This window comes from Rattus norvegicus, chromosome 5 (genome assembly GCF_021556685.1).
Source record: "Rattus norvegicus strain SHRSP/BbbUtx chromosome 5, alternate assembly SHRSP_T2T, whole genome shotgun sequence".
Taxonomy (NCBI): Eukaryota; Metazoa; Chordata; class Mammalia; order Rodentia; family Muridae; genus Rattus; species Rattus norvegicus.
This window is the reverse complement of record NC_141538.1, coordinates 163,457,880-163,480,010: the sequence shown is the minus strand read 5'-3', so window position 1 is coordinate 163,480,010 and position 22,131 is coordinate 163,457,880. Positions and strand designations below refer to the sequence as shown.

Here is a 22,131-nt window from a genome sequence, read left to right as displayed (position 1 = left end):
CGTTTTGCAAGGCAAAATACTCTCTCAATAAGAGAAATTTGCAACCTTAAAATTTGGAAAAGGTCTCCCCTAAGCCTACATCCAATATGGGAGTAATATACAAAAATACTGCAAAATATAAAAAGAACTCAAAAGTTAAACTGCAAAAAGCCATGTAATAAAATTTAAAAATGGGGAGCTAAATAGAATTTTTAAAAGAGCAGTCTTGATTGGCCAGGAAGCATTTAAAGAAATATTCAACATGTAGAAGGTGAGCAGTTCATGCTTCAAGGGCTACATATCACCATGGACTTAGGTCACCACATACCATGACTCACAATTAGGTACTAGGTCTCAAAAAGTGTTTCTAAATTTGCTGCAGTTCTATAAGCTATCTGGACAGTTTGCCATCCTATATGTAAGCTGGACCACTGGTAGTAGGAAGCGTTAAACTGCTCTTATTGTCACAAGGAGAAATCCACACAGAAACTCAATAAAACTGAAGATTTCACATAAAAAAAGAGAAATGGTCAACATCCTTAATCATCCTTTCAGTAATATTTTAAGAAATATTTCAGTAATAATTTCAAATTTATTTTTAATATTTCCATTTTAAATGTTGCCCTACCTCCTGGTCCTCTTTCCCAGATTTCTTCATTTCCTTACTCCTTCACTTTGCTTTGAGAGAGGGCTCCCTCCTTCTTCCCTCAACCCTTCAGGTGTCCCCATTCTCTTCCCATCATGTTCCTCTATGGTTAGGCACATCCTCTTTCCCTGAGGCCTAAAACGGAAGTCCTCTTCGACACATGTTCATTGGGCCTGTATCCAACCCTTGTAAGGTCTTTAGTTGGCAGAGTAGACTCTGGGAAGTCCCAGGATTCTGGGTTAGTTGACTGCGTTGGACTTTGTTTTGGGCTTCCATTCCCTACAGCTCCTTGAAGCTGGGTCGTTGACACTATCTCTCCACATGGAGAATGCTTAGCTGGAATGCATTTTAACTTGCCATATTTTTCCTATTGCATTTTCCTTTTAGGGTCTTATGTTTGGTTTTTGTAACCTCCTATTGAACTTAATTTTCATATCCTATGTTGCTGTCCTCATTTCCTTCAGACATCTGCTATTATTTTCTTGCCCACGAATCATTTTGTTCCTGTCCTCTTTGAGTTGAGTTTCCCGGTTTACAAGCTTTGACTCTAGGTATTCAATTCACTATCTTGGATATCACGTAAATCACCTTCATTTCGAAGTTCATATAAGGTTTGTGGTTTTTCCCAAGGGCATTTTAATTTCGTCTTAGTTTTGGGGGGTATTTGTTCTGAGCATCAGAATTCAGAGGGATTGCTATCTTTTGTGTATATTTCGCCCAGCGCACTAGTCTCACAATGTGAGCTGTTAGGCAGACGACCTTGGATGTAAATGGGTCAGAACCCAGGCGCAGTGTCCTACTACATCCACTTCTGGTCTAGACTGGCAGCAAGCTTGATGCGAAGCTGTGCAGAGTAGATCCTGTGCTCCTGAGAGCTGCAGTTGTGTGGAAGGCAGCCTGCAACAGAGTTGGGGGAGTGGTTCCGATCGGGAGCGGGGGCACACCTGCCTGATTGGATGAGATTAAGAAAAAGACAAAATAAAAACAAAGGAAAAATCAGAAGCAGGCAAGCAAGAATACAAACCGATTAAAAAAAAAAAAGTCTGTGAAGAATTTGGACGGAAAATATTTAAAATGTTCCGAAGTAGGTGGGCATAGAAGATTTGCGTAACAGGAAGCCGCTGAATATTGGGCGGGTCCAGAAGGAGTTGCTCCCAGAAACCCGCGGAAGTGACAGGAAGTTCCGCCCCTCAAACTTTCTCCGAGTCTCTGCTGTCTCCCTTTCAGGAAGTGCTAGTGGGAGACTCGTCCAGAGTCCTGGAGGTACCTGAAAACTTCCTGGAGCTGCAGTTGCGCTGGCGGCTTCCTAGGACATTCATCAGCTCGTCCTGTCACCCTGCCAGGTCAGAGGAGCTGCTGCGACCGGGAAACAGGCAGGAGCGGAGCAGCGGTGTGGAGCGGGGGTGCATTTTCTGCCGCCACTTTTATAATTCTGTCGTGGATATCTTAGCGTTGTCAGGAAGTTTGAGATCTGTGAACTGGGGTTGAAGGTGATGCTTTAATTAATTTTGTGGTCGCCAGAATATTTTTCTAAAATAACCTCGTAGATTCTTGGCTGCATCTGTAGTTTGTACAGCAGGGTTTTCTTTCAAAAAGCCTTAGTAAAGTTCTTCGAGTTCAAAATCATGCATGTTTTCTTAATTCCCCTGTTCCTCCGTTTGCCGTTCCATTTCCCTTTCTCTAGCGGACTGAACAGGTATTCCAAGAGAGCTTTGTAGATCTTTGACATATGAGGAACTAGTGCAGATTTGATTGAATTAGAAAATATTTGTTATAAAGCCCCATAATGTGACTGTAAATATTACCATTTTCTGAGTAAAGTTATACTCTCCATGAATTTTACACTGAGGTATATGCAGGCTGTGATGTAAACACAGAATTTCAGAAGTGTGATTTCATAGACTTAGTTATTAATATTAAACCTTAGGTTTGTATGAAAAATGAGGACAGGATTGTAGCAAAGCATTGCTGAAGAGAAGATATATTGTAGGTTCTGTTGTCCCTGAGTGTTGCCAGAGAAAATCCAATTCCACCGTGTGGACAAGTTTTCTTAAATATTACACCCTGGGGCTGGGGATTTAGCTCAGTGGTAGAGCGCTTACCTAGGAAGCGCAAGGCCCTGGGTTCGGTCCCCAGCTCCGAAAAAAAGAAAAAAAAAATATTACATCCTGACCAAGTGATGGACTTTGGTCACATGCTACAGGGGGTTGTATAGCCCATTGTAATTTCCCACCAGGCTTTATTATTTTCCCAAGACATGCAACATATAGCAGTGCAAGAAGATACCTGGGTCTTGGGTAGTGGTGAGGTCAATTTTTGACTTTTTAAGATTGAGGGAGAAAGCAGTCAGAGTTTTGTGGTTGGGTCCAGACCGAACCACACCTTGACATTGGGTGGTGGCACAGTTGTTGAGGATGAGAAGGGAGGATAGAGGGGTTGGCCAAGAGAGAACCGAGAACTAAGAAAGCACCTAAGGAACAGTGTGTGCATTGATATGTTAATATGCATCACAGTTGTCTATTCCTCCTGAATTTCTTTGAATCCTTCCAAGGTTCAGTCCAGGGAGAGGATGCTATCAGGAGAAGGTATTTTTATAAGTGGAAAATTTACTGTAGATGAAGACAGAATTAGACAGCACCTTTTGAATAATTATGATTCCTCACTTAAGTTAAATGTCTCCTTGGTTCATGAAAAGCTCTCTGACCATGCACATTCATGGTTTGTTGAGTTCTGCAATGTTCACTTCTTGCAGGTGTGGGAATGCTTAGTCCCTGCCCTCAGGGCTTTTTTCAGAGCCCTCTGATTGGAGGAGTTCAACAGTCTGGATTCTGTGGGCCACAATAGTTTTCTGGCCGTGTTTCTTTCTCTTCCTCAATGTTGCTTTGAAAAGGACTCTGAGTGAATGTTAACTGTGACTACCTGTTACATCTCATAGGGAAAACTGAAATCCTCAGAGAAAAGAGGCATTTTCATGATATCTTCTCTTTCCTTCATACTTATCCTTTTGCTACTTGTTCCCATCTTTCATGTTTGTCCCATGAAAAGTTCCAGGTTCTTTCTCAACAATATTTTCCCATTTTCAGGTCTCCATATGCTCAGAAAATCTGCATAACTGTAAATCGAAACTAAGAGCCCTGGACGGTAAAGGCCAAAGAGACTTCTAACAAAGGATGCAGGTATCACCACAGAATACACTGTCAGTTTTCTTCTTCCTGAACTGAAAACCAAGATTCACAAAAAATATGCTTCATTATGTAGATACCGTTTTCATCTGTTCTCACTTCCAGCAAGGATTTTATTGTGAACTTCTTTGAAGATTGTTCAATGAAATTTTGCTGCTTGTGAGGTTGTGTTCCTTAGGATTTTTAATTTGGAAGGTTTTGCTGGCCTTGTGAGTAGCAACTTATGGTTCACATTGTTCTCTATTCCTTGTGTCGGTTAGAGCTTTACTGTATTGTTCATGAGGAATCATTCCTAGTTTTCAAGTTCTCATTCATTCTTCACAAGAAAAGTTTTATTTCCTATGACCTCATGAAAAATGTATGTAGTATTCTCTTGTGCATGTTTATTCAGTTTATTGTCTACGTAGGATTTGATTAAAAAACATGTCTTAATGAATAACAACATTCAACTGTACCTTATCTATTGTCAATACTTGTAGCTACTTTTCTGAATTCAACACTACAACTGCCAATTATTTTTCTCAGAACCAGAAAAATATTATTCCATGCTTTCCTGATTTTAATCTATGCATAACTATTTTTACTATTGTATGCTATTATAACGTCCCCTCTTTTGATGTTAAGAGATAGGACAACTGGAAAGAGATATACATTGTTACAGCTCTTAGATATGACAATAGCCAGATACATCTGGGAGTAGAGGAAGTCAATCTCTTTAATATTTTCCTAGGGAATGCTAGGCTAGAATGCTATGGTCTTAAGAGTCCCAGTGTCTGAACACTGCACATTGCTATTTGAGTTTATCTACTTTAAAAAGACTGAGGTGAAGCAAGTGACAGTAAACTTTGACTCAAAGGCTCGAAAGTACAGAATTATGTCTTTTCAGAATGAGGTGTGTATTTGAGGAAAAGTCAGTTCCAAGGGTTAAAGTAGGAGCCCTAGTGTTGATGATGACTTCATGATGGAAGGATGCAAAACCATGGGCTGTCCTTCCCATCCTAGAATGAGCTCTTGCTCTGTCTCCATGAAATGGAAAATGTACTTTTCCTGTTTTACACATAGACAAAATAGTTCCATGACACACATTCATTTTCTGTATTCACTATTGTTGGAGCTAAAGCCCAGCGTCTATCACTGGACGAGGAATTTATGATCTATTGCTGTTAGAAATGAAAACCATGCTCAGCCTGTGTCACAGGCTCAAATCATAAAGTAACATGCTTTGCAAAAATTCCCTGATTACTCCATGGAAATTCATGGATTCCTATGCCCACCTTTTATTACCCACTCGATGCTGTCCTCAAATGCCCGGGGCATCAATTCTTACATATTTTAAATTTATGACAGCATTATATTTTTCCCTGCATCTCCATTTTCTGTGGTATATAAATTTCCGTTGTCAGTAACTTTGCTATCATATAAACTAGGGATTAGGGTCTTTTTTAAATGCATATTACAATTGTTAGAATATTTAGAGAGAAACATTCTGGTAGTGTATTTGTATTATCTGTTTTCTTTGCTATTGTTGGTATTCAGAGCTCTTAGAGTTTACTTTAATCTGTTGTCTAAGTCCCCTAGAACTTGCATTTTTAGGGGAACGGCTTTTGCACGTGAAGTGCCCTAGTGCACTTCCACAGTTAGCCTGTCTTCATTCTCTGTGCCATCTCTTGTTATTCATGTTTTCATCATATCCTTGTGTTTCATGTATGTTCTGAGGCAGGTTTTGGATGGGCATCCACACTGTCATATATTCATAATTCCAACTTCCATGGTAATGACAGTGTGTGTTCCACACCTCCACTTCCTCCATCCTTTTCAGCCCTACCTGTTCCCCCAGTGCATGTTGTTTCCTCAGCACTCTCTGAACTGGCATCTTCCATTTACCAACCACATGTGTCTGACTTCGCCTGAAAGCATCACCGTGCTGTGGTGTACACAGAACGATATAAATGATTTCCTAGTATTTCTAAATATAGCCAGTGTGTCAGGTATAAATTCACTTTTGGCCCTATGGATCTTTAGAGTGACTTTTGACAGCTTCCAGTGCCATGTGTGCATTTCCTTATTAGGCTGACCTCAGTTCAAATCAGTAAAGTTTCTGTTACCTACTTGACCCGTTACACTGGCAGTCATCCACTGTCAGAAAGCTTGGTGTTTCACCAAAAGGGTCAGCACCTAGGGAGAGCCATTCATGACTCTTTTTTTTTCTTATTTGAGTTTTTTATTTGTGTGTAAATTGCCTTCTATGGTTTCACTTTTTTCTCCCCCCCATCTTTATTAAATTGGGTATTTCTTATGTACATTTCAAATGTTATGCCCTTTCCCAGTTTCTAGGCCAACATCTCCCTCCCCTTCTTTATGGGTGTTCCCCTCCCCATCCTTCCCCCATTACCACCCTCCCCCCAAAATCCCATTCACTGGAGGTCCAGCCATGGCAGGATCAAGGGCTTCCCCTTCCACTGGTGCCCCTACTAGACTATTCATTGCTACCTATGAATTTGGAGCCCAGGGTCAGTCCATGTGTAGACTTTGGATAGTGGCTTAGGCCCTGGAAGCTTTGTTTGGTTGGCATTGCTCTTCATATGGGGTTTCAAGCCCATTGAGCTCTTTCATTCCTTTCTCTGGTTCCTTCAGTGGGGGTCCCGTTCTTGGTTCTGTGGTTTGTTGCTGGCATTCGCCTATGTATTTGCCTTATTCTGGCTGTGTCTCTCAGGAAAGATCTACATCCATTTCCTATCAGCCTGCACCACTTTGCTTCATCCATCTTATCTAGTTTGGTGGCTGTGTATGTATGGGCCACATGTGGGTCAGGCTCTGAATGGTCGTTACTTCAGTCTCTGTTTTAAACTCTTCCTCCCGGGCTGAAGAGATGGCTCAGCCGTTAAAGGCTAGGCTCACAACCAAATATATAAACTCTGCCTCCCTATCCCCTCCTGAGGGTATTCTTGTTCCCCTTTTGAAAAAGGAGTGAAGCATTTGCATTTTGGTCATCCTTCTTGAGTTTCCTGTGTTCTGTGCATCCAGGGTAATTGGAGCGTTCAGGCTAATATCCACTTATCAATGAGTGCATACCATGTGAGTTTTTCTGTGATTGGGTCACCTCACTCAGGATGATATTTTCCAGTTCCATCCATTTGCCTAGGAATTTCACAAAGTCATTGTTTTTGATAGCTGATTAGTATTCCATTGTGTAGATGTACCACATTTTCTGTATCCATTCCTCTGTTGAAGGGCATCTGGGTTCTTTCCAGCTTCTGGCTATTATAAATAAGGCAGCTATGAACATCGTGGAGCACGTGTCTTTTTTATATGTTGGGGCATCTTTTGGGTATATGCCTAAGAGAGGTATAGCTGGTTCCTCAGATAGTTCAATGTCCCGTTTTCTGAGGAACCTCCAGACTGATTTACAGAATGGTTGTACGAGTCTGCAATCCCACCAACAATGGAGGAGTGTTCCTCTTTTTCCACATCCTCTCCGGCATCTGCTATCACCTGAGTTTTTGATCTTAGCCATTCTGACTGGTGTGAGGTGGAATCTCAGAGTTGTTTTGATTTGCATTTCCCTTATGACTAAAGATGTTAAACATTTCTTTAGGTCCTTCTCAGTCATTAGATAGTCCTCTGCTATGAATTCTTTGTTTATCTCTTTACCACATTTTTTAATAGGGTTATTTGTCTCTCTGCAGTCTAACTTTGTGAGTTCTTCATATATTTTGGATAGAAGTCCTTTATCAGTTGTAGGATTAGTAAAGATCTTTTCCCAATCTGTTGGTTGCCGTTTTGTCCTAAAAACAGTGTCCTTTGCCCTACAGAAGCTTTGTAGCTTCTGCAGATCCCCTTTGTCAATCCTTGATCTTAGAGCATAAGCCATTGGTGTTTTGTTCAGGAAATTTTCTCCAGTGCCCCTGTGTTCGAGATTCTTCTCCATATTTTCTTCTATTAGTTTGAGTGTGTCTGGTTTGATGTGGAGGTCCTTGATCCACTTGGACTTAAGCTTTGTACAGGGTGATAAGCATGGATCGATCTGCATTCTTCTACCTGCTGACCTCCAGTTGAACCAGCACCATTTGCTCAAAATGCTATCTTTTTTCCATTGGATGGTTTTGGCTCCTTTGTCAGAAATCAAGTGACCATAGGTGTGTGGGTTCATTTCTGGGTCTTCAATTCTATTCCACTGGTCTATCTGCACGCCTCTGTAATAGCATACAGTTTGTAATCACTATTCCTCTGTAATACTGCTTGAGTTCAGGCATGGTGATTCCCCCAGAAGTCATTTTATTGTTGAGGATAGTTTTAGCTATCCCGGGTTTTTTGTTATTCCAGATGAATCTGCAAATTGTTCTGTCTAGATCTCTGAAGAATTGGATTGATATTTTGATGGGGATTGCATTGAATCTGTAGATCACTTTTGGTAAAATAGCCACTTTTACTATATTAATCCTGCCAATCCATGAGCATGGAAGATCTTTCCATCTTCTGAGATCTTCAATTTCTTTCTTCAGAGAATCGAAGCTCTTATCATATAGATCTTTCTTTCATGTGCTTGGTTAAAGTCACACCAAGGTATTTTATATTATTTGGGACTCTTATGGAGGGTGTCATTTCCCTAATTTCTTTGTCAGCTTTTTTTTCTTTTGTGTAGAGGAAGGCTACTGATTTATTTGGGTTAATTTTATACCCAGCCACTTGGCTGGAGGTGTTTATCATCTTTAGTAGTTCTCTGGTGCAACTTTTGGGGTCACTTAAATATACTATTATATCATCTGTAAATAGTGATGTTTTGACTTCTTCCTTTCCAATCTGTATTCCTTTGACCTCCTTTTGTTGTCTGATTGCTCTGGCTAGTACTTAGAGAACTATATCGAATAAGTAGGGAGAGAGTGGGCAGCCTTGTCTAGTCCCTGATTTTAGTGAGATTGCTTCAAGTTTCTCTCTATTTAGGATATGTTATCTACTGGTTTGCTGTATATGGCCTTTAATATGTTTAGGTATGGACCTTGAATTCCAGTTCTTTCCAGGACTTTTATCATGAAGGGATGTTGAATTTTGTCAAATGCTTTCTAAGCATCTAATGAGATGATCATGAGGTTTTTATCTTTCAGTTTGTTTATATAGTGGATTATGTTGATGGTTTTCTGTATATTAAACCATGCTTGCATCCCTGGAATGAAGCGTACTTGATCCCAATGGATGATTGTTTTGATGTGCTCTTGTTTTCGGTTTGCAAGAATTTTATTGTGTATTTTTGCGTCAATATTCATAAGGGAAATTGGTCTGGAGTTCTCGTTTTTTGTTGGGTCTTTGTGTGGTTTTGACATAAGAGTAATTTTGGCTCCATAGAATGAATTTGGTCGTGTGCTTTCAATTTCAATTTTGTGGAATAGTTTGGATAGTATTGATATGAGGTCTTCTATGAAGGTCTGATAGAATTCTGCACTGAACCCGTCTGGACTTGGGCTCTTTTTGGTTGGGAGATTTTTAATGACTGTTTCTATTTCTTTAGGAGTTATGGGCTTGTTCAATCTGGTCTTGATTTAACTTTGATACCTGGTATCTGTCTAGGAAATTGTACATTTCCTCCAGATATTCAATTTTTGTTGAATATAGACATTTATAGTAGGATCTGATGATTTTTTGAATTTCCTCTGATTCTGTAGTTTTGTCTCCCTTTTCATTTCTGATTTTGTTAATTTTGACACAGTTTTTATGACTATTGCTCTGGAATACTGCTTGACGTCAGGGATGGTGATTCCCCTAGAAGTTCTTTTATTGTTGAGTATAGTTTTCACTATCCTGCGTTTTTTGTTTTTTTTTTTTTGTTATTCCAAATGAATTTTTAAATTGTTCTTTCTATAAAGAACTGAGTATGAATTGTATTGAATCTGTACATTGTTTTTGGCAAAATGGCCATCTATTCTATATTAATCCTGCCAATCTATGAGCATGGGAGATCTTTCCTTCTTCTGAGATCTTCCTCAATTTCTTTCTTCAGAGATTTGAAGTTCTTGTCATACAGATCTTTCACTTGCTTGGTTAAAGTCACCCCAAGATAGTTTGAAGTTATATTTAATATCTTTTTTGTATAATGTAAGTTGGTAATATTTGTCTGAAATTATACATATGTGTTGTATATTCCTCCTGCCACAAATATTCAGCAGAGATTTTTGGATTTTAAAGAAATGAATATAAAAATCCACTTTGTAATACCATGAGATTGCAGTTAAAGAAATTTCATCATTGAGGGCTTTAAAAGATATTATCCAATCCATACTGCACAAACAAATTCAAATATACTGATGGTGGCAAATCTTTCTTTTCCTGCTAAAGTCTCAGAAAACCACAGAAAATTCATAAATTAGGAGCCTTTATAAATGAGAGCATTTTTGTAACTCATTCTGCAGATTATCTGTGGGATAATCGCAGTTCATAACTTTAGACTCATGTCCATGAAACTTTGAGAAAATATTTATTTTTCAATATTTCCCTTTCCTAATCTGTATTACAAAGAATCTCCAATTCATTAGAACTATTTTTTAATTTAATGTAGTAATAAAATGAATGTGCTCCAATTATTATGTGTCAAGAAATACAATTCCTTGTCTGAACTTTATATATATTAAAAGTTCTATATGGCTTCCCATCCCCATCCTCCTCACATTACCACCCTCCCCCACAACAATCACATTCACTGGGGGTTTAGTCTTGGCAGGACCAAGGGCTTCCCCTTCCACTGGTGCTCTTACTAGGCTATCCATTGCTACCTATGAGGTTGGAGCCCATGGTCAGTCCATGTATGGTTTTTAGGTCATGGCTTAGTCCCTGGAAGCTCTGGTTGGTTGGCATTGTTGTTTATATGAGGTCTCGAGCCCCTTCAAGCTCTTCCAGACCTTTCTCTGATTCCTTCAACAGGGGTCCCGTTCTCAGTTCAGTGGATTGCTGCTGGCATTCGCCTATGTATTTGCTGTATTCTGGATGTGTCTCTCAGGAGAGATCTACATCCAGTTCCTGTTGGCCTGCACTTCTTTGCTTCATCCATCTTATCTAGTTTGGTGGTTGTATATGTATGGGCCACATGTGGGGCAGGCTCTGAATGGGTGTTCCTTCTGCCTCTGCTCTAAACTGTGCCTCCCTATTCCCTGCCAAGGGTTTTCTTGTTCCTTTTAAAGAAGAGGTGAAACATTCACATTTTGGTCATCCTTCTTGATTTTCATGTGTTCTGTGCATCTAGGGTAATTTGGGCTAATATCCACTTATCAATGAGTGCATACCATGTGTGTTTTTCTGTGATTGGGTTACCTCACTCAGGATGATATTTTCCAGATCCATCCATTTGCCTATGACTTTCATAAAGTCATTGTTTTTGATAGCTGAGTAGTACTGCATTGTGTAGATGTACCACATTTTCTGTGTCCATTCCTCTGTTGAAGGGCATCTGGGTTGAACATAGTGGAGCATGTGTCTTTGTTATATGTAGGGGCATCTTTTGGGTATATGCCCAAAAGAGGTATAGCTGGGTCCTCAGGTAGTGCAATGTCCAATTTTCTGCGGCACCTCCAGACTGATTTCCAGAATGGTTGTACCAGTCTGCAGTTCTACCAGCAATTGCAGAGTGTTCCTCTTTCTTCATATCCTCGCCAGCATTTGCTGTCATCTGAGTTTTTGATCTTAGCCATTCTGTCTGGTGTGAGGTGAAATCTCAGGGTTGTTTTGATTTGCATTTCCCTTATGACTAAAGATGTTGAACATTCCTTTAGGTGTTTCTCAGCCATTCGGCATTCCTCAGCTGTGTATTCTTTGTTTAGCTCTGAACCCCATTTTTTAATAGGGTTATTTGTCTCCCTGCTGTCTAACTCCTTGAGTTCTTTGTATGTTTTGGATATAAGCCCTCTATCTGGTGTAGGAGTGGTAAAGATCTTTTCCCAATCTGTTGGTTGCCGTTTTGTCCTAACAACAGTGTCCTTTGCCTTACACAAGCTTTGCAGTTTTATGAGATCCCATTTGTCGATTCTTGATCTTAGAGCATAAGCCATTGGTGTTTTGTTCAGGAAATTTTCTCCAGTGCCCATGTGTTCAAGATGCTTCCCCACTTTTTCTTCTATTAGTTTGAGTGTATCTGGTTTGATGTGGAGGTCCTTGATCCACTTGGACTTAAGCTTTGTACAGGGTGATAAGCATGGATCGATCTGCATTCTTCTACCTGCTGACCTCCAGTTGAACCAGCACCATTTGCTCAAAATGCTATCTTTTTTCCATTGGATGGTTTTGGCTCCTTTGTCAAAAATCAAGTGACCATAGGTGTGTGGGTTCATTTCTGGGTCTTCAATTCTATTCCAGTGGTCTATCTGTCTGTCTCTGTACCAATACCATGCAGTTTGTATCACTATTGTTCTGTAATACTGCTTGAATTCAGGGATAGTGATTCCCCCAGAAGTCCTTTTATTGTTGAGGATAGCTTTAGCTATCCTGGGTTTTTTGTTATTCCAGATGAATTTTCAAATTGTTCTGTCTAACTCTCTGAAGAATTGGATTGGTATTTTGATGGGGATTGCATTGAATCTGTAGATCGCTTTTGGTAGAATGGCCATTTTTACTATATTAATCCTGCCAATCCATGAGCATGGGAGATCTTTCCATCTTCTGAGGACTTCTTCAATTTCTTTCTTCAGAGTCTTGAAGTTCTTATTGTACAGATCTTTTAGTTGCTTGGTTAAAGTCACACCAAGGTACTTTATATTATTTGGGTCTATTATGAAGGGTGTCGTTTCCCTAATTTCTTTCTCGGCTTGTTTCTCTTTTGTGTAGAGGAAGGCTACTGATTTATTTGAGTTAATTTTATACCCAGCCACTTTGCTGAAGTTGTCTATCAGCTTTAGTAGTTCTCTGGTGGAACTTTTGGGATCACCTAAATATACTATCATATCATCTGCAAATAGTGATATTTTGACATCTTCTTTTCCAATCTCTATCCCCTTGATCTCCTTTTGTTGTCTGATTGCTCTGGCTAGAACTTCAAGAACTATATTGAATAAGTAGGGAGAGAGTGGGCAGCCTTGTCGAGTCCCTGATTTTAGTGGGATTGCTTCAAGTTTCTCTCCATTTAGTTTAATGTTAGTTACTGGTTTGCTATATATGCCTTTTACTATGTTTAGGTATGGTCCTTGAATTCCTATTCTTTCCAGGACTTTTATCATGAAGGGTTGTTGAATTTTGTCAAATGCTTTCTCAGCATCTAATGAAATGATCATGTGGTTTTGTTCTTTCAGTTTGTTTATATAATGGATCACGTTAATGGTTTTCCCTATATTAAACCGTCTGTCCCTGCATGCCTGGGATGAAGCCTACTTGATCATGGTGGATGATTGTTTTGATATGTTCTTGGATTCCGTTTGCCAGAATTTTATTGAGTATTTTTGCATCAATATTCATAAGGGAAATTGGTCTGAAGTTCTCTTTCTTTGTTGCGTCTTTCTGTGGTTTAGATATAAGAGTAATTGTAGCGGGGATGGGGATTTGGCTCAGTGATAGAGCACTTGCCTAGCAACCTCAAGGCCCTGGGTTCCGTCCCCAGCTCTGAAAAAAAGAAAAAAAAAAAAAAAGATAATTGTAGCTTCATAGAAGGATATCGGTAGTGCTCCATCTCTTTCAATTTTGTGGAATAGTTTGGATAGTATTGGTATGAGGTCTTCTATGAAGGTCTGATAGAATTCTGCACTAAACCCGTCTAGACCTGGGCTCTTTTTGGTTGGGAGAACTTTAATGACTGCTTCTATTTCGTTAGGAGTTATGGGGTTGTTTAAATGGTTTATCTGTTCCTAATTTAACTTCGGTACCCGGTATCTGTCTAGGAAATTGTCCATTTCCTGCAGATTTTCAAGTTTTGTTGAATATTGCGTTTTGTAGTAGGATCTGATGATTTTTTGAATTTCCTCTCATTCTATAGTTATGTCTCCCTTTTCATTTCTGATTTTGTTAATTTGGACACACTCTCTGTGTTCTCTCATTAGTCTGGCTAAGGCTTTAACTTGTTGATTTTCTCAAAGAACCAACTTTTAGTTCTGTTGATTCTTTGTATGATCCTTTTTGTTTCTACTTGGTTAATTTCAGCACTGAGTTTGATTATTTCCTGCCTTCTACTCCTCCTGGGTTTAGTTGCTTCTTTTTGTTCTAGAGCTTTTAGGTGTGCTGTCAAGCTGGTGGCATATGCTCTCTCCTGTTTCTTTCTGCAGTCCCTCAGAGCTATGAGTTTTCCTCTTACAACAGCTTTCATTGTGTCCCATAAGTTTGGGTATGTTGTACCTTCATTTTCATTAAATTTTAAGAAGTCTTTAATATCTTTATTTCTTCCTTGACCAGGTTATCGTTGAGTAGAGCATTGTTCAACTTCCATGTATATGTGGGCGTTCTTCCCTTATTGTTGTTGAAGAATGGCTTTAGCCTGTGGAGGTCTGATAGGACTCTATGGATTATTTCTATCTTTCTGTATCTGTTGAGGCCTGTTTTATGACCTATTATATGGTCCATTTTGGAGAAAATACTATGAGGTGGTGAGAAGAAGGTATATCCTTTTGTTTTAGGATAGAATGTTCTATTAATATCTGTTCAGTCCAGTTGGTTCATGACTTCTCTTAGTCTGTCTATGTCTCTGTTTAATTTCTGTTTCCATGTTCTGTCCATTGGTGAGAGTGGGGTGTTGAAATCTCCTACTATTATTGTGTGAGGTGCAATGTGTGCTTTGAGCTTTAGTAAGGTTTGTTTTATGTATGTAGGTGCCCTTGTATTTGGAGCACAGATATTTAGGATTGAGAGTTCATCTTGGTGGATTTTTCCTTTGATGAATTTGAATTGTCCTTCCTTATCCTTTTTGATGCCTTTTGGTTGAAAATCGATTTTTTTCGATATTAGAATGGCTACTCCAGCTTGCTTCTTCAGACCATTTGCTTGGAAAGTTGTTTTCTAGCCTTTCACTCTGAGGTAATGTCTGTCTTTGTCTCTGAGGTATGTTTCCTGTAATCAGCAGAATGCTGGGTCCTCATTGCGTATCCAGTTTGTTAATCTATGTCTTTTTATTGGGGAGTTGAGACCATTGATGTTGAGAGATATTAAGGAATAGTGATTATTGCTTCCTGTTATATTCATATTTGTATGCGAGATTATGTTTGTATGCTTTTCTTCTCTTTGTTTTGTTGCCAAGACGATTGTTTTCTTGCTTTTTCTAGGGTGTAGCTTGCCTCCTTATGTTGGGCTTTACCATTTATTATCCTTTGTAGGGCTGGATTTATAAAAAGATATTGTGTAAATTTGGTTTTGTCATGGAACAGCTTGTTTTCTCCATCTATGTTAATTGAGAGTTTTGCAGGATACAGTAACCTGGGCTGGCATTGTGTTCTCTTAGGGTCTGTATGTCATCTGTCCAAGATCTTCTGGCTTTCATTGTCTTTGGTGGGAAGTCTGGTGTGATTCTGATAGGTCTGCCTGTATGTTCCTTGACCTTTTTCCCTTACTGCTTTTAATATTCTTTCTTTGTTTTGTGCATTTGGTGTTTTGACTATTATGTGACGGGAGGAGTTTCTTTTCTGGTCCAATCTATTTGTAGTTCTGTAGGCTTCTTGTATGTTTATGGGCATCTCTTTCTTTATGTTAGGGAAGTTTTCTTCTATGATTTTTTTAAAGATATTTACTGGTCCTTTGAGCTGGGAGTCTTCACTCTCTTCTATACCTATTATGGTTAGGTTTGATCTTCTCATTGAGTACTGGATTTCCTGTATGTTTTGGACCAGTAGCTTTTTCCGCTTTACATTATCTTTGACAGTTGTGTTGGTGATTCCTATGGAATCTTCTGCTCCTGCGATTCTCTCTTCTATCTCTTGTATTGTGTTTGTGAAGCTTGTATCTACTGCTCTTTGTCTCTTCCTTTGGTTTTCTATATCCAGGGTTGTTTCCCTGTGTCCTTTCTTTATTGCTTCTATTTCCATGTTTAATTCCTTCACCCGTTTGACTATGTTTTCCTGGAATTCTTTCAGGGATTTTTATGATTCCTCTCTATAGGCTTCTACTTGTTTATTTATGTTTTCCTGTGTTTCTTTAAGGGAGTTCTTCATGTCTTTCTTGAAGTCCTCCAGCGTCGTGATCAAATGTTATTTTAAGTGTAGAACATGCTTTTCTAGTGTGTTTTGATATACCATGTTTGCTTTGGTGGGAGAATTGAGCTCTGATGATGCCATGTAGTCTTGGGTTCCTGCACTTGCCTCTCGCCATCAGGTTGTCTCTGGTATTACCTTGTTCTGCTATTTCTGACAGTTGCTAGACCGCCCTACATGCCTGTGTGTCTGGAGTGCTGTAGACCTGTTTTCCTGTTTTCTTTCAGCCAGTTATGGGAACAGAGTGTTCTGCTTTCGGGCGGGTAGTCTTTCCTGTCTACTGGTCTTCGACTGTTTCTGTGAGCCTTTGTCCTGAGTCCACCAGGCAGGTCACTTGGAGCAGAAAAGTCGTTATTACCTGTGGTTCCAGGGCTCAAGTTGCTCTTGGGGGGCTGCTTTTGAGCTCTCCGTGAGGGCGGATACCAGGAGGGCCTACACTGCCTTTTCCTGGAGCCCTCATGCAGGGGGGTCCCAAATGGCGTTAGGTGTTTTCCTCTGGAGTCAGAAATATGGGCAGAGTGTAGTCTCTTCTCGCTTCCCAGGCATGTCTGCCCCTCTGAAGGTTTAGCTCTCTGTCCCAAGGGATTTGTGTGCAGAGAACTGTTGACTCCCTTCAGGTCCGCCCAGTCCACCGTTCGAGTGGCCCTATCTTCTGGTTCCCAGAGGCCCTAAACAGTTTCCTCTTGGGCCAGGGATGTGGGAGTGGGTGCGAAGTACTGGTGGTCTCTCCCGCTCTGCAGTCTCAGAGTGCCCACCTGTCCGGGTGGTGGGCTCTCTCTCCCAAGGGGTTTGGGAGCAGGGAGCTGTGGGCCAGGATCAGCGAGGTTTGGGCTCCAGCTAAAAACCGGAAGTTTCCGGTCCCAGAGGAATTTTGCCTCTGTGTGTCCTGAGTCCGCCAGGCAGGTCGCTTGTTGCAGAAAAAGGGGGCTTATTTTCTATAATTTCATTTTCTTCTGGGATAATGAAAATTTAATATTTAGGTCTTTCACATATATGAAACCATTAAATTTTTACTGGGTTTTCTACTGTGAGGACATACAGTTTTCAAGGACTATATATATACATGCAGGTCTTAAAAAGAATCTATTGTAAATGTTCTCAAAAAGTATAGTGATGGCTACTTTGTACATTGGATGGATTTGTGTGCTATTATATTAGTGTGGAAAGAAGGTCACATGTGTCATAGAAGGTACATTTCAGAGATGGTCACTGTTCCAGAAAAAAGCTTGTGAATGTGGATATGGAATTATGTGGACTCTGATATCACTAAGCAATATATGGAAGAGAAGAATTTGGAGAAGAATAAAATTATAAGGGATTCACTGTCTTGAATCCCAATAGTAAATATATTAGCTCTTTAGAGGCACAGGGAGCTATATGTGTCTTTATTTTGCAGTAGCATAATAGATGTGTTTGTGAGGAAATGCAGAATTCAGTATGCAAATTTTCTTGGCATTTTATGTCACATGGAGATTATGAGTGTGTATAGACATGAAATCTTTTTGTTCCATAGAGATTCCAAGACACATACTGCCCAGTATGATGCTGTGTGGTAAATTCTCAATATAGAAATTGTTACTTCCCTTTGTCTTTTGTTCTGCATTTCAAAGTAGTATAAGTCCTATATTCTATTTTTTCCCAATTTAGTATATTAGTAAAAATTTTCTGGGGCATATAGCATGGTGTTGTACATGATATATAAATTTTCAATCCTAAATAAATGTCCTTTCTAATTTGCTTTTTTCTTTTCTTTAGAAGGTAGAATGCTTTATCTACTCTTTGTTTCCTGTTCTACCAACTATGTTTTACATAGGGACATACTGAAGGGATGTGAGGATGGTTCTACATTGCTTTATTTATTGGTTATTGTATTTATTTACATTCGAAATGTTCTCCCAATTACCAGTTCCCTTTCTTCAAATCTCCTATCCCCTGCTCCCTTCCCCCTTCATGTATGAGGATAGTCCACCAGTCCTGGAACCATTGCTGCCTGAATACCCTAGCATCCTCCTATGCTGTGACATTGAGCCTCCTCATGGTCTTCAACTCACTTTGAAGCCAGATAGGAAAATCTTCTGCTACACTTGCTGCTGGGGACTTGGGTCCCTCTCGTTACACTATTTGATTGCTAGTTTAGTTCCTGGGAGCTCAGGGTATCTGGTTAGTTGATACTGTTGTTCTACTTATGGGGTTGCATTCTCCTTTAACTATTCAGTCCTTCGGGTAACTCTTCCATTTGGGTCTCCTTGCTCAGTCCAATAGTTGGCTGTGAGCATCAGATCCACATCTGCATTGGTCAGACACTGTCAGAGCCTCTCAGTGCATAGCTGTACCAGGTTCCTCACAGCAAGGGCTTCTTAGCATCAGCAATACTGTTTGGGTTTGATGCCTAGAGATGGGATGGATCCCTAGGTGAGCAGTCTCTGAATGGCCTTTTCTTCAGTGTCTGTTCCACTCTTTATCCTTGCTTTTCATTTGACAGGAACTAATCTGGGTTGATATTTTAGAGATGGGTAGTTAATGCCATCCTTGAACTGGGAGCTGATCCTATCCAGTGGATATGGTTACTACAGGTTCTCTCCCCGCTTTGTTGTGTATTTCAGCTAACAACATCTGTGTTGTGTCCTGGGAACCCCTTGCTTTTCAGGTATCTGGAACTTTGTAATAGCTACCTCCAGTTTCCCACCTCTATTGCCACACACATCTGTTAAATTTCCTACCCTCTGTACATCTCCCTATCTCCTCCCGCACCAGATCCTGCCCTTCCGTCCTCTCTCCTTCCTAGGTCCCTCCTTCCTTTTTCCCTTCTGTGATTTTCTGTTACTCCTTTTAAGTAGGACTTAAACATCCACAGTTTGGGCAAAGGCATTCATGGTTTGGTCTTCCTGTCTGGCTTCATGTGGTCTGTGAGTTTTATCATGGGTACATAAACCTTTTGTTCTAATATCTACTCTTCCGTGAGTTCATGACTTGTGTGTTCTTGTGTGAATGGTTACCTCACTCAGGATGATATTTTCTCATTCCATTCATTTGCCTTCTAAGCTCATCATGTCCTCATTCTTAATAACTGAGTCATATTCCATTGTGTAAATGTACCATATTTTCTTTACTCATTCTACATCAGAGGGGACACCTAGATTGTTTATAGATTCTGCCTATTATAAATAAGTCTGCTATGAACATAGTGGAACATTTACCTTTGACCATTGTTTAGTCATACGCCCAGGAGTGGTATAGCTGAGTCCTCAGGTAAAATTATATCCACTTTTCCGAGGAACGACCATACTTTTCCAGAGTGGTTGTAGCAGCTTGCAATTGTACCAGCAACAGAAGAGTGTTCCCCTTTTTCCACATCACAACAATCATATGCTGTCATCCGAGTTTTTGATCCTAGCCATTCTGACTCCTGTGAGGTGGAATCTAAAGTTCATTAATTTTTGTGTCCCTGTTGACTAAGGATGTGAACATGTCTATAGGTGCTTCTCAGCTATTCCAGATCTCTCAGTTGAGAATTCCTTGTTTAGCTTTGTACCCCATTTTTTAAATAAGGTTATCTGATTCTCTGTAGTCTAATTTTCTAAATTCTTTGTATTTATTGGATATTAACTCTCTATCAGATATGGCTTGGTAGAGATCTTTCCCAGTCTATAGTTTGCTGTTTGGTCTTATTAACTATCTCTGCCTTACAGAAAATGTTCAATTGTATGAGGTCCCATTTGTCAATAGTTGATCTTAGAGCCTGAACCGTTGGTGTTCTGTTAAGGAAATGTCCCCAATTGCTGGTGCATTTGAGGATTTTTCCCATTTCTCTTCTATCAGATTTATGTATCTCTTCTTATGTGGAAGTTCTAGATGCATTTGCAATTGAGCTTTGTGTAAGAAAAAAAAATGGATCAATTTGCATTATTCTAAATGGAGACTGCCACTTGAACCAGTACCATTTGTTGAATATCTTATTTGTTTTCCACTGGATAGTTTGGCATCTTAGTGAAAGATCAGATCACTGTAGGTGTATGGGTTTATTTCTGCTTCTTCAATTCTATCTCATTAATCTACCTGCATGTGTCTTTACCAATACCATACTTTTCTTTTTTACTACTGTTGCTCTGTAGTAGAGCTTGAGGTCAGGGATGGTGATTACCCCTGAAATCCTTATATTTTCAAGAATAATTTTCGCTATGCTGGTTTTTTTGTTATTCCAGATGAATTTGAGAATTGTTCTTTCCCTCTAAAAAATTGCATTGGAATTTTAATGGGTATTGCATTGAGCCCGTAGACTGCTTTTGATAAGATGGCCATTTTTCCTCTGTTAATCCTGCTGATCCCCAAGCCTGGGATATCTTTCCATTTTCTGCAGTCTTGTACTTCTTTATTCAGAAATTTGAAATTCTTGTCAAATAGATCTTTCACTTATTGGTTAGGGTCACACAAACATATTTATGAATGTTTGTGACTATTATGAAGGGTGTCATTTCTCCAATTTCTTTCCCACCCTTCTTTCTTTTGAGTAGAGGGATGCTACTAATTTTTTGAAGTTAATTTCACAGCCAGATATTTTGCTTAAGTTATTTACCAGTTCTAGGAGTTCTCTGATTGATTTTTTGTGGTCACAAGGTATATTCCCATATCAATCGCAAATAGTGTTATTTTGACTTCTGCCTTTCTAATTTGTGTACCTTTGATCTCCTCTTTATTCTAATTTTTCTGGCTAGAACTTTGAATACTGTGTTGAATAGATAGGGGAAAGTGGGCATCCTTATCTATTTCTTGATTTTAGTAGGATTGTTTCATGTTTCCCTCCATTTAGTTTGATATTGGCTATTGGTTTAGTGTTTATTGCTTTAATTATATTTTGATATGCACATTGAATTCCTGATCTTTCCAATGTTTTTAACATGAAGGAGTGCTTTGTCAAAGGCTTCTTGAACACCCACTGAGTTGATCATGTGGTTTTTTTTCTTTGAGTTTGTTTATATAGTGGATTATGCTAGTGGTTTCTGGTATATTGAACCACCTGTGCTTCCCTGGGAATAAGCCTACTTGATCATGGCGAATGATGATTTTTGATTTGCTTTTGGATTCAATTTGAATATTTTTCACTGATATTAATTGGGGAAATTAGTCTGATGTTAGCTTTCTTTTTTGTTTCTTCTGGTGGTTTAGGTATGAGCATAACTGTGCCTTCATAGAATGAATTAGGTAGTGTTAATTGTGATTCTATTTGTTGACTATTTTGAAGTGCATTGGTATTAGTTAAACTTTGCAGGTATTATGTCCATCTGGTCCTTGGTCATTTTTGTGGGGAGTCTTTTAATGACTTATTCTATTTTTTAGGGGTTATGGGGCTGTGTATATGTTTTATCTGATCCTGATTCCTCTGGTACCTGGCATCTGTCTAGAAAATCATCCATTTCATCTAGATTTTTTCAGTTTTCTAGAGTATAGGCTTGTGTTGTAGGATCTCATAATTTTTTGAGTTTCTTCAGTTTTTATTTTATGTCTGTATTTTCAGTTCTGATTTTAATTTGGATACTGCCTCTGTGTCCTCTGGTTAGTCTGGCTAACGATATGTCCATCTTGCTATTTTTCTCAAAGAAGCATCTCTTGGTTTTGTTGATTTTGGATAGTTTCCTTTGTTTCTTCTCAGTTAATATTTTCCCTGAATTTGATTATTTCCTACAGGCTACTCCTCTTAGGTGTATTTGCCTCTCTCTGTTCTAGAACTATCAGATACACTGTTATGCTGCTAGTGTATGATCTCACCAATTTCTTTATTGAGGCACTCAGATCTCTGAATTTTTCTGTTAGCAGTGCTTTCATGATGTCCTATAAGTTTGGGTATATTGTTTTTTCATTTTCATGAAATTCTAAAAATCCTCAATTTTTTTACATTTTTCCCTGACCACTTGAGTAGAGAATCATTCAGCTTCCATATGTCTGTGGGCTGTTTGCTTTTATTGAAGACCATCCTTAGTCGGTGGTGATGTGATAGAATATATGGAATTATTTCAGTCTTTTTGTATTGATTTAGACTTGTTTTATGTCTGATTATATGGTCAGTTTTAGTAAAGGTACTGTGAGTTGCTGAGAAGAAGGTATATTATTTTGTTTTAGGATAAAATACTCTATAATATCTGTTAAATCTATGTGATTCATAAGCTCTGTTAGGTTCACTCTGTCTCTGTTT

General features: G+C 39.2%; 1 protein-coding gene and 1 pseudogene across 8 annotated transcripts in view; one reads left to right on the top strand and one right to left on the bottom strand.

Annotated features, from left to right (window-relative positions):
- The window catches only part of LOC148006145 (uncharacterized), a 161,852-nt pseudogene that overhangs the window by 32,220 nt on the left and 107,501 nt on the right, over positions 1-22,131 (bottom strand).
- Rex2l4 (reduced expression 2 like 4) overlaps positions 1-22,131 on the top strand; it is a 751,000-nt gene that overhangs the window by 716,052 nt on the left and 12,817 nt on the right. Inside the window, exons 1-2 of one of the 8 annotated variants that reach the window (XM_087551700.1) lie at positions 1,769-1,968; positions 3,709-3,801. In XM_087551700.1, the coding sequence (XP_087407826.1) occupies positions 3,796-3,801 (6 nt within the window). In that variant the 5' untranslated portion in view covers positions 1,769-1,968; positions 3,709-3,795. Of the gene's footprint in view, positions 1-1,768; positions 2,116-3,708; positions 3,822-22,131 lie in introns of those variants that run through there. The other 7 variants (XM_087551701.1, XM_087551702.1, XM_087551706.1 and 4 more) reach the window with 7 other exon arrangements.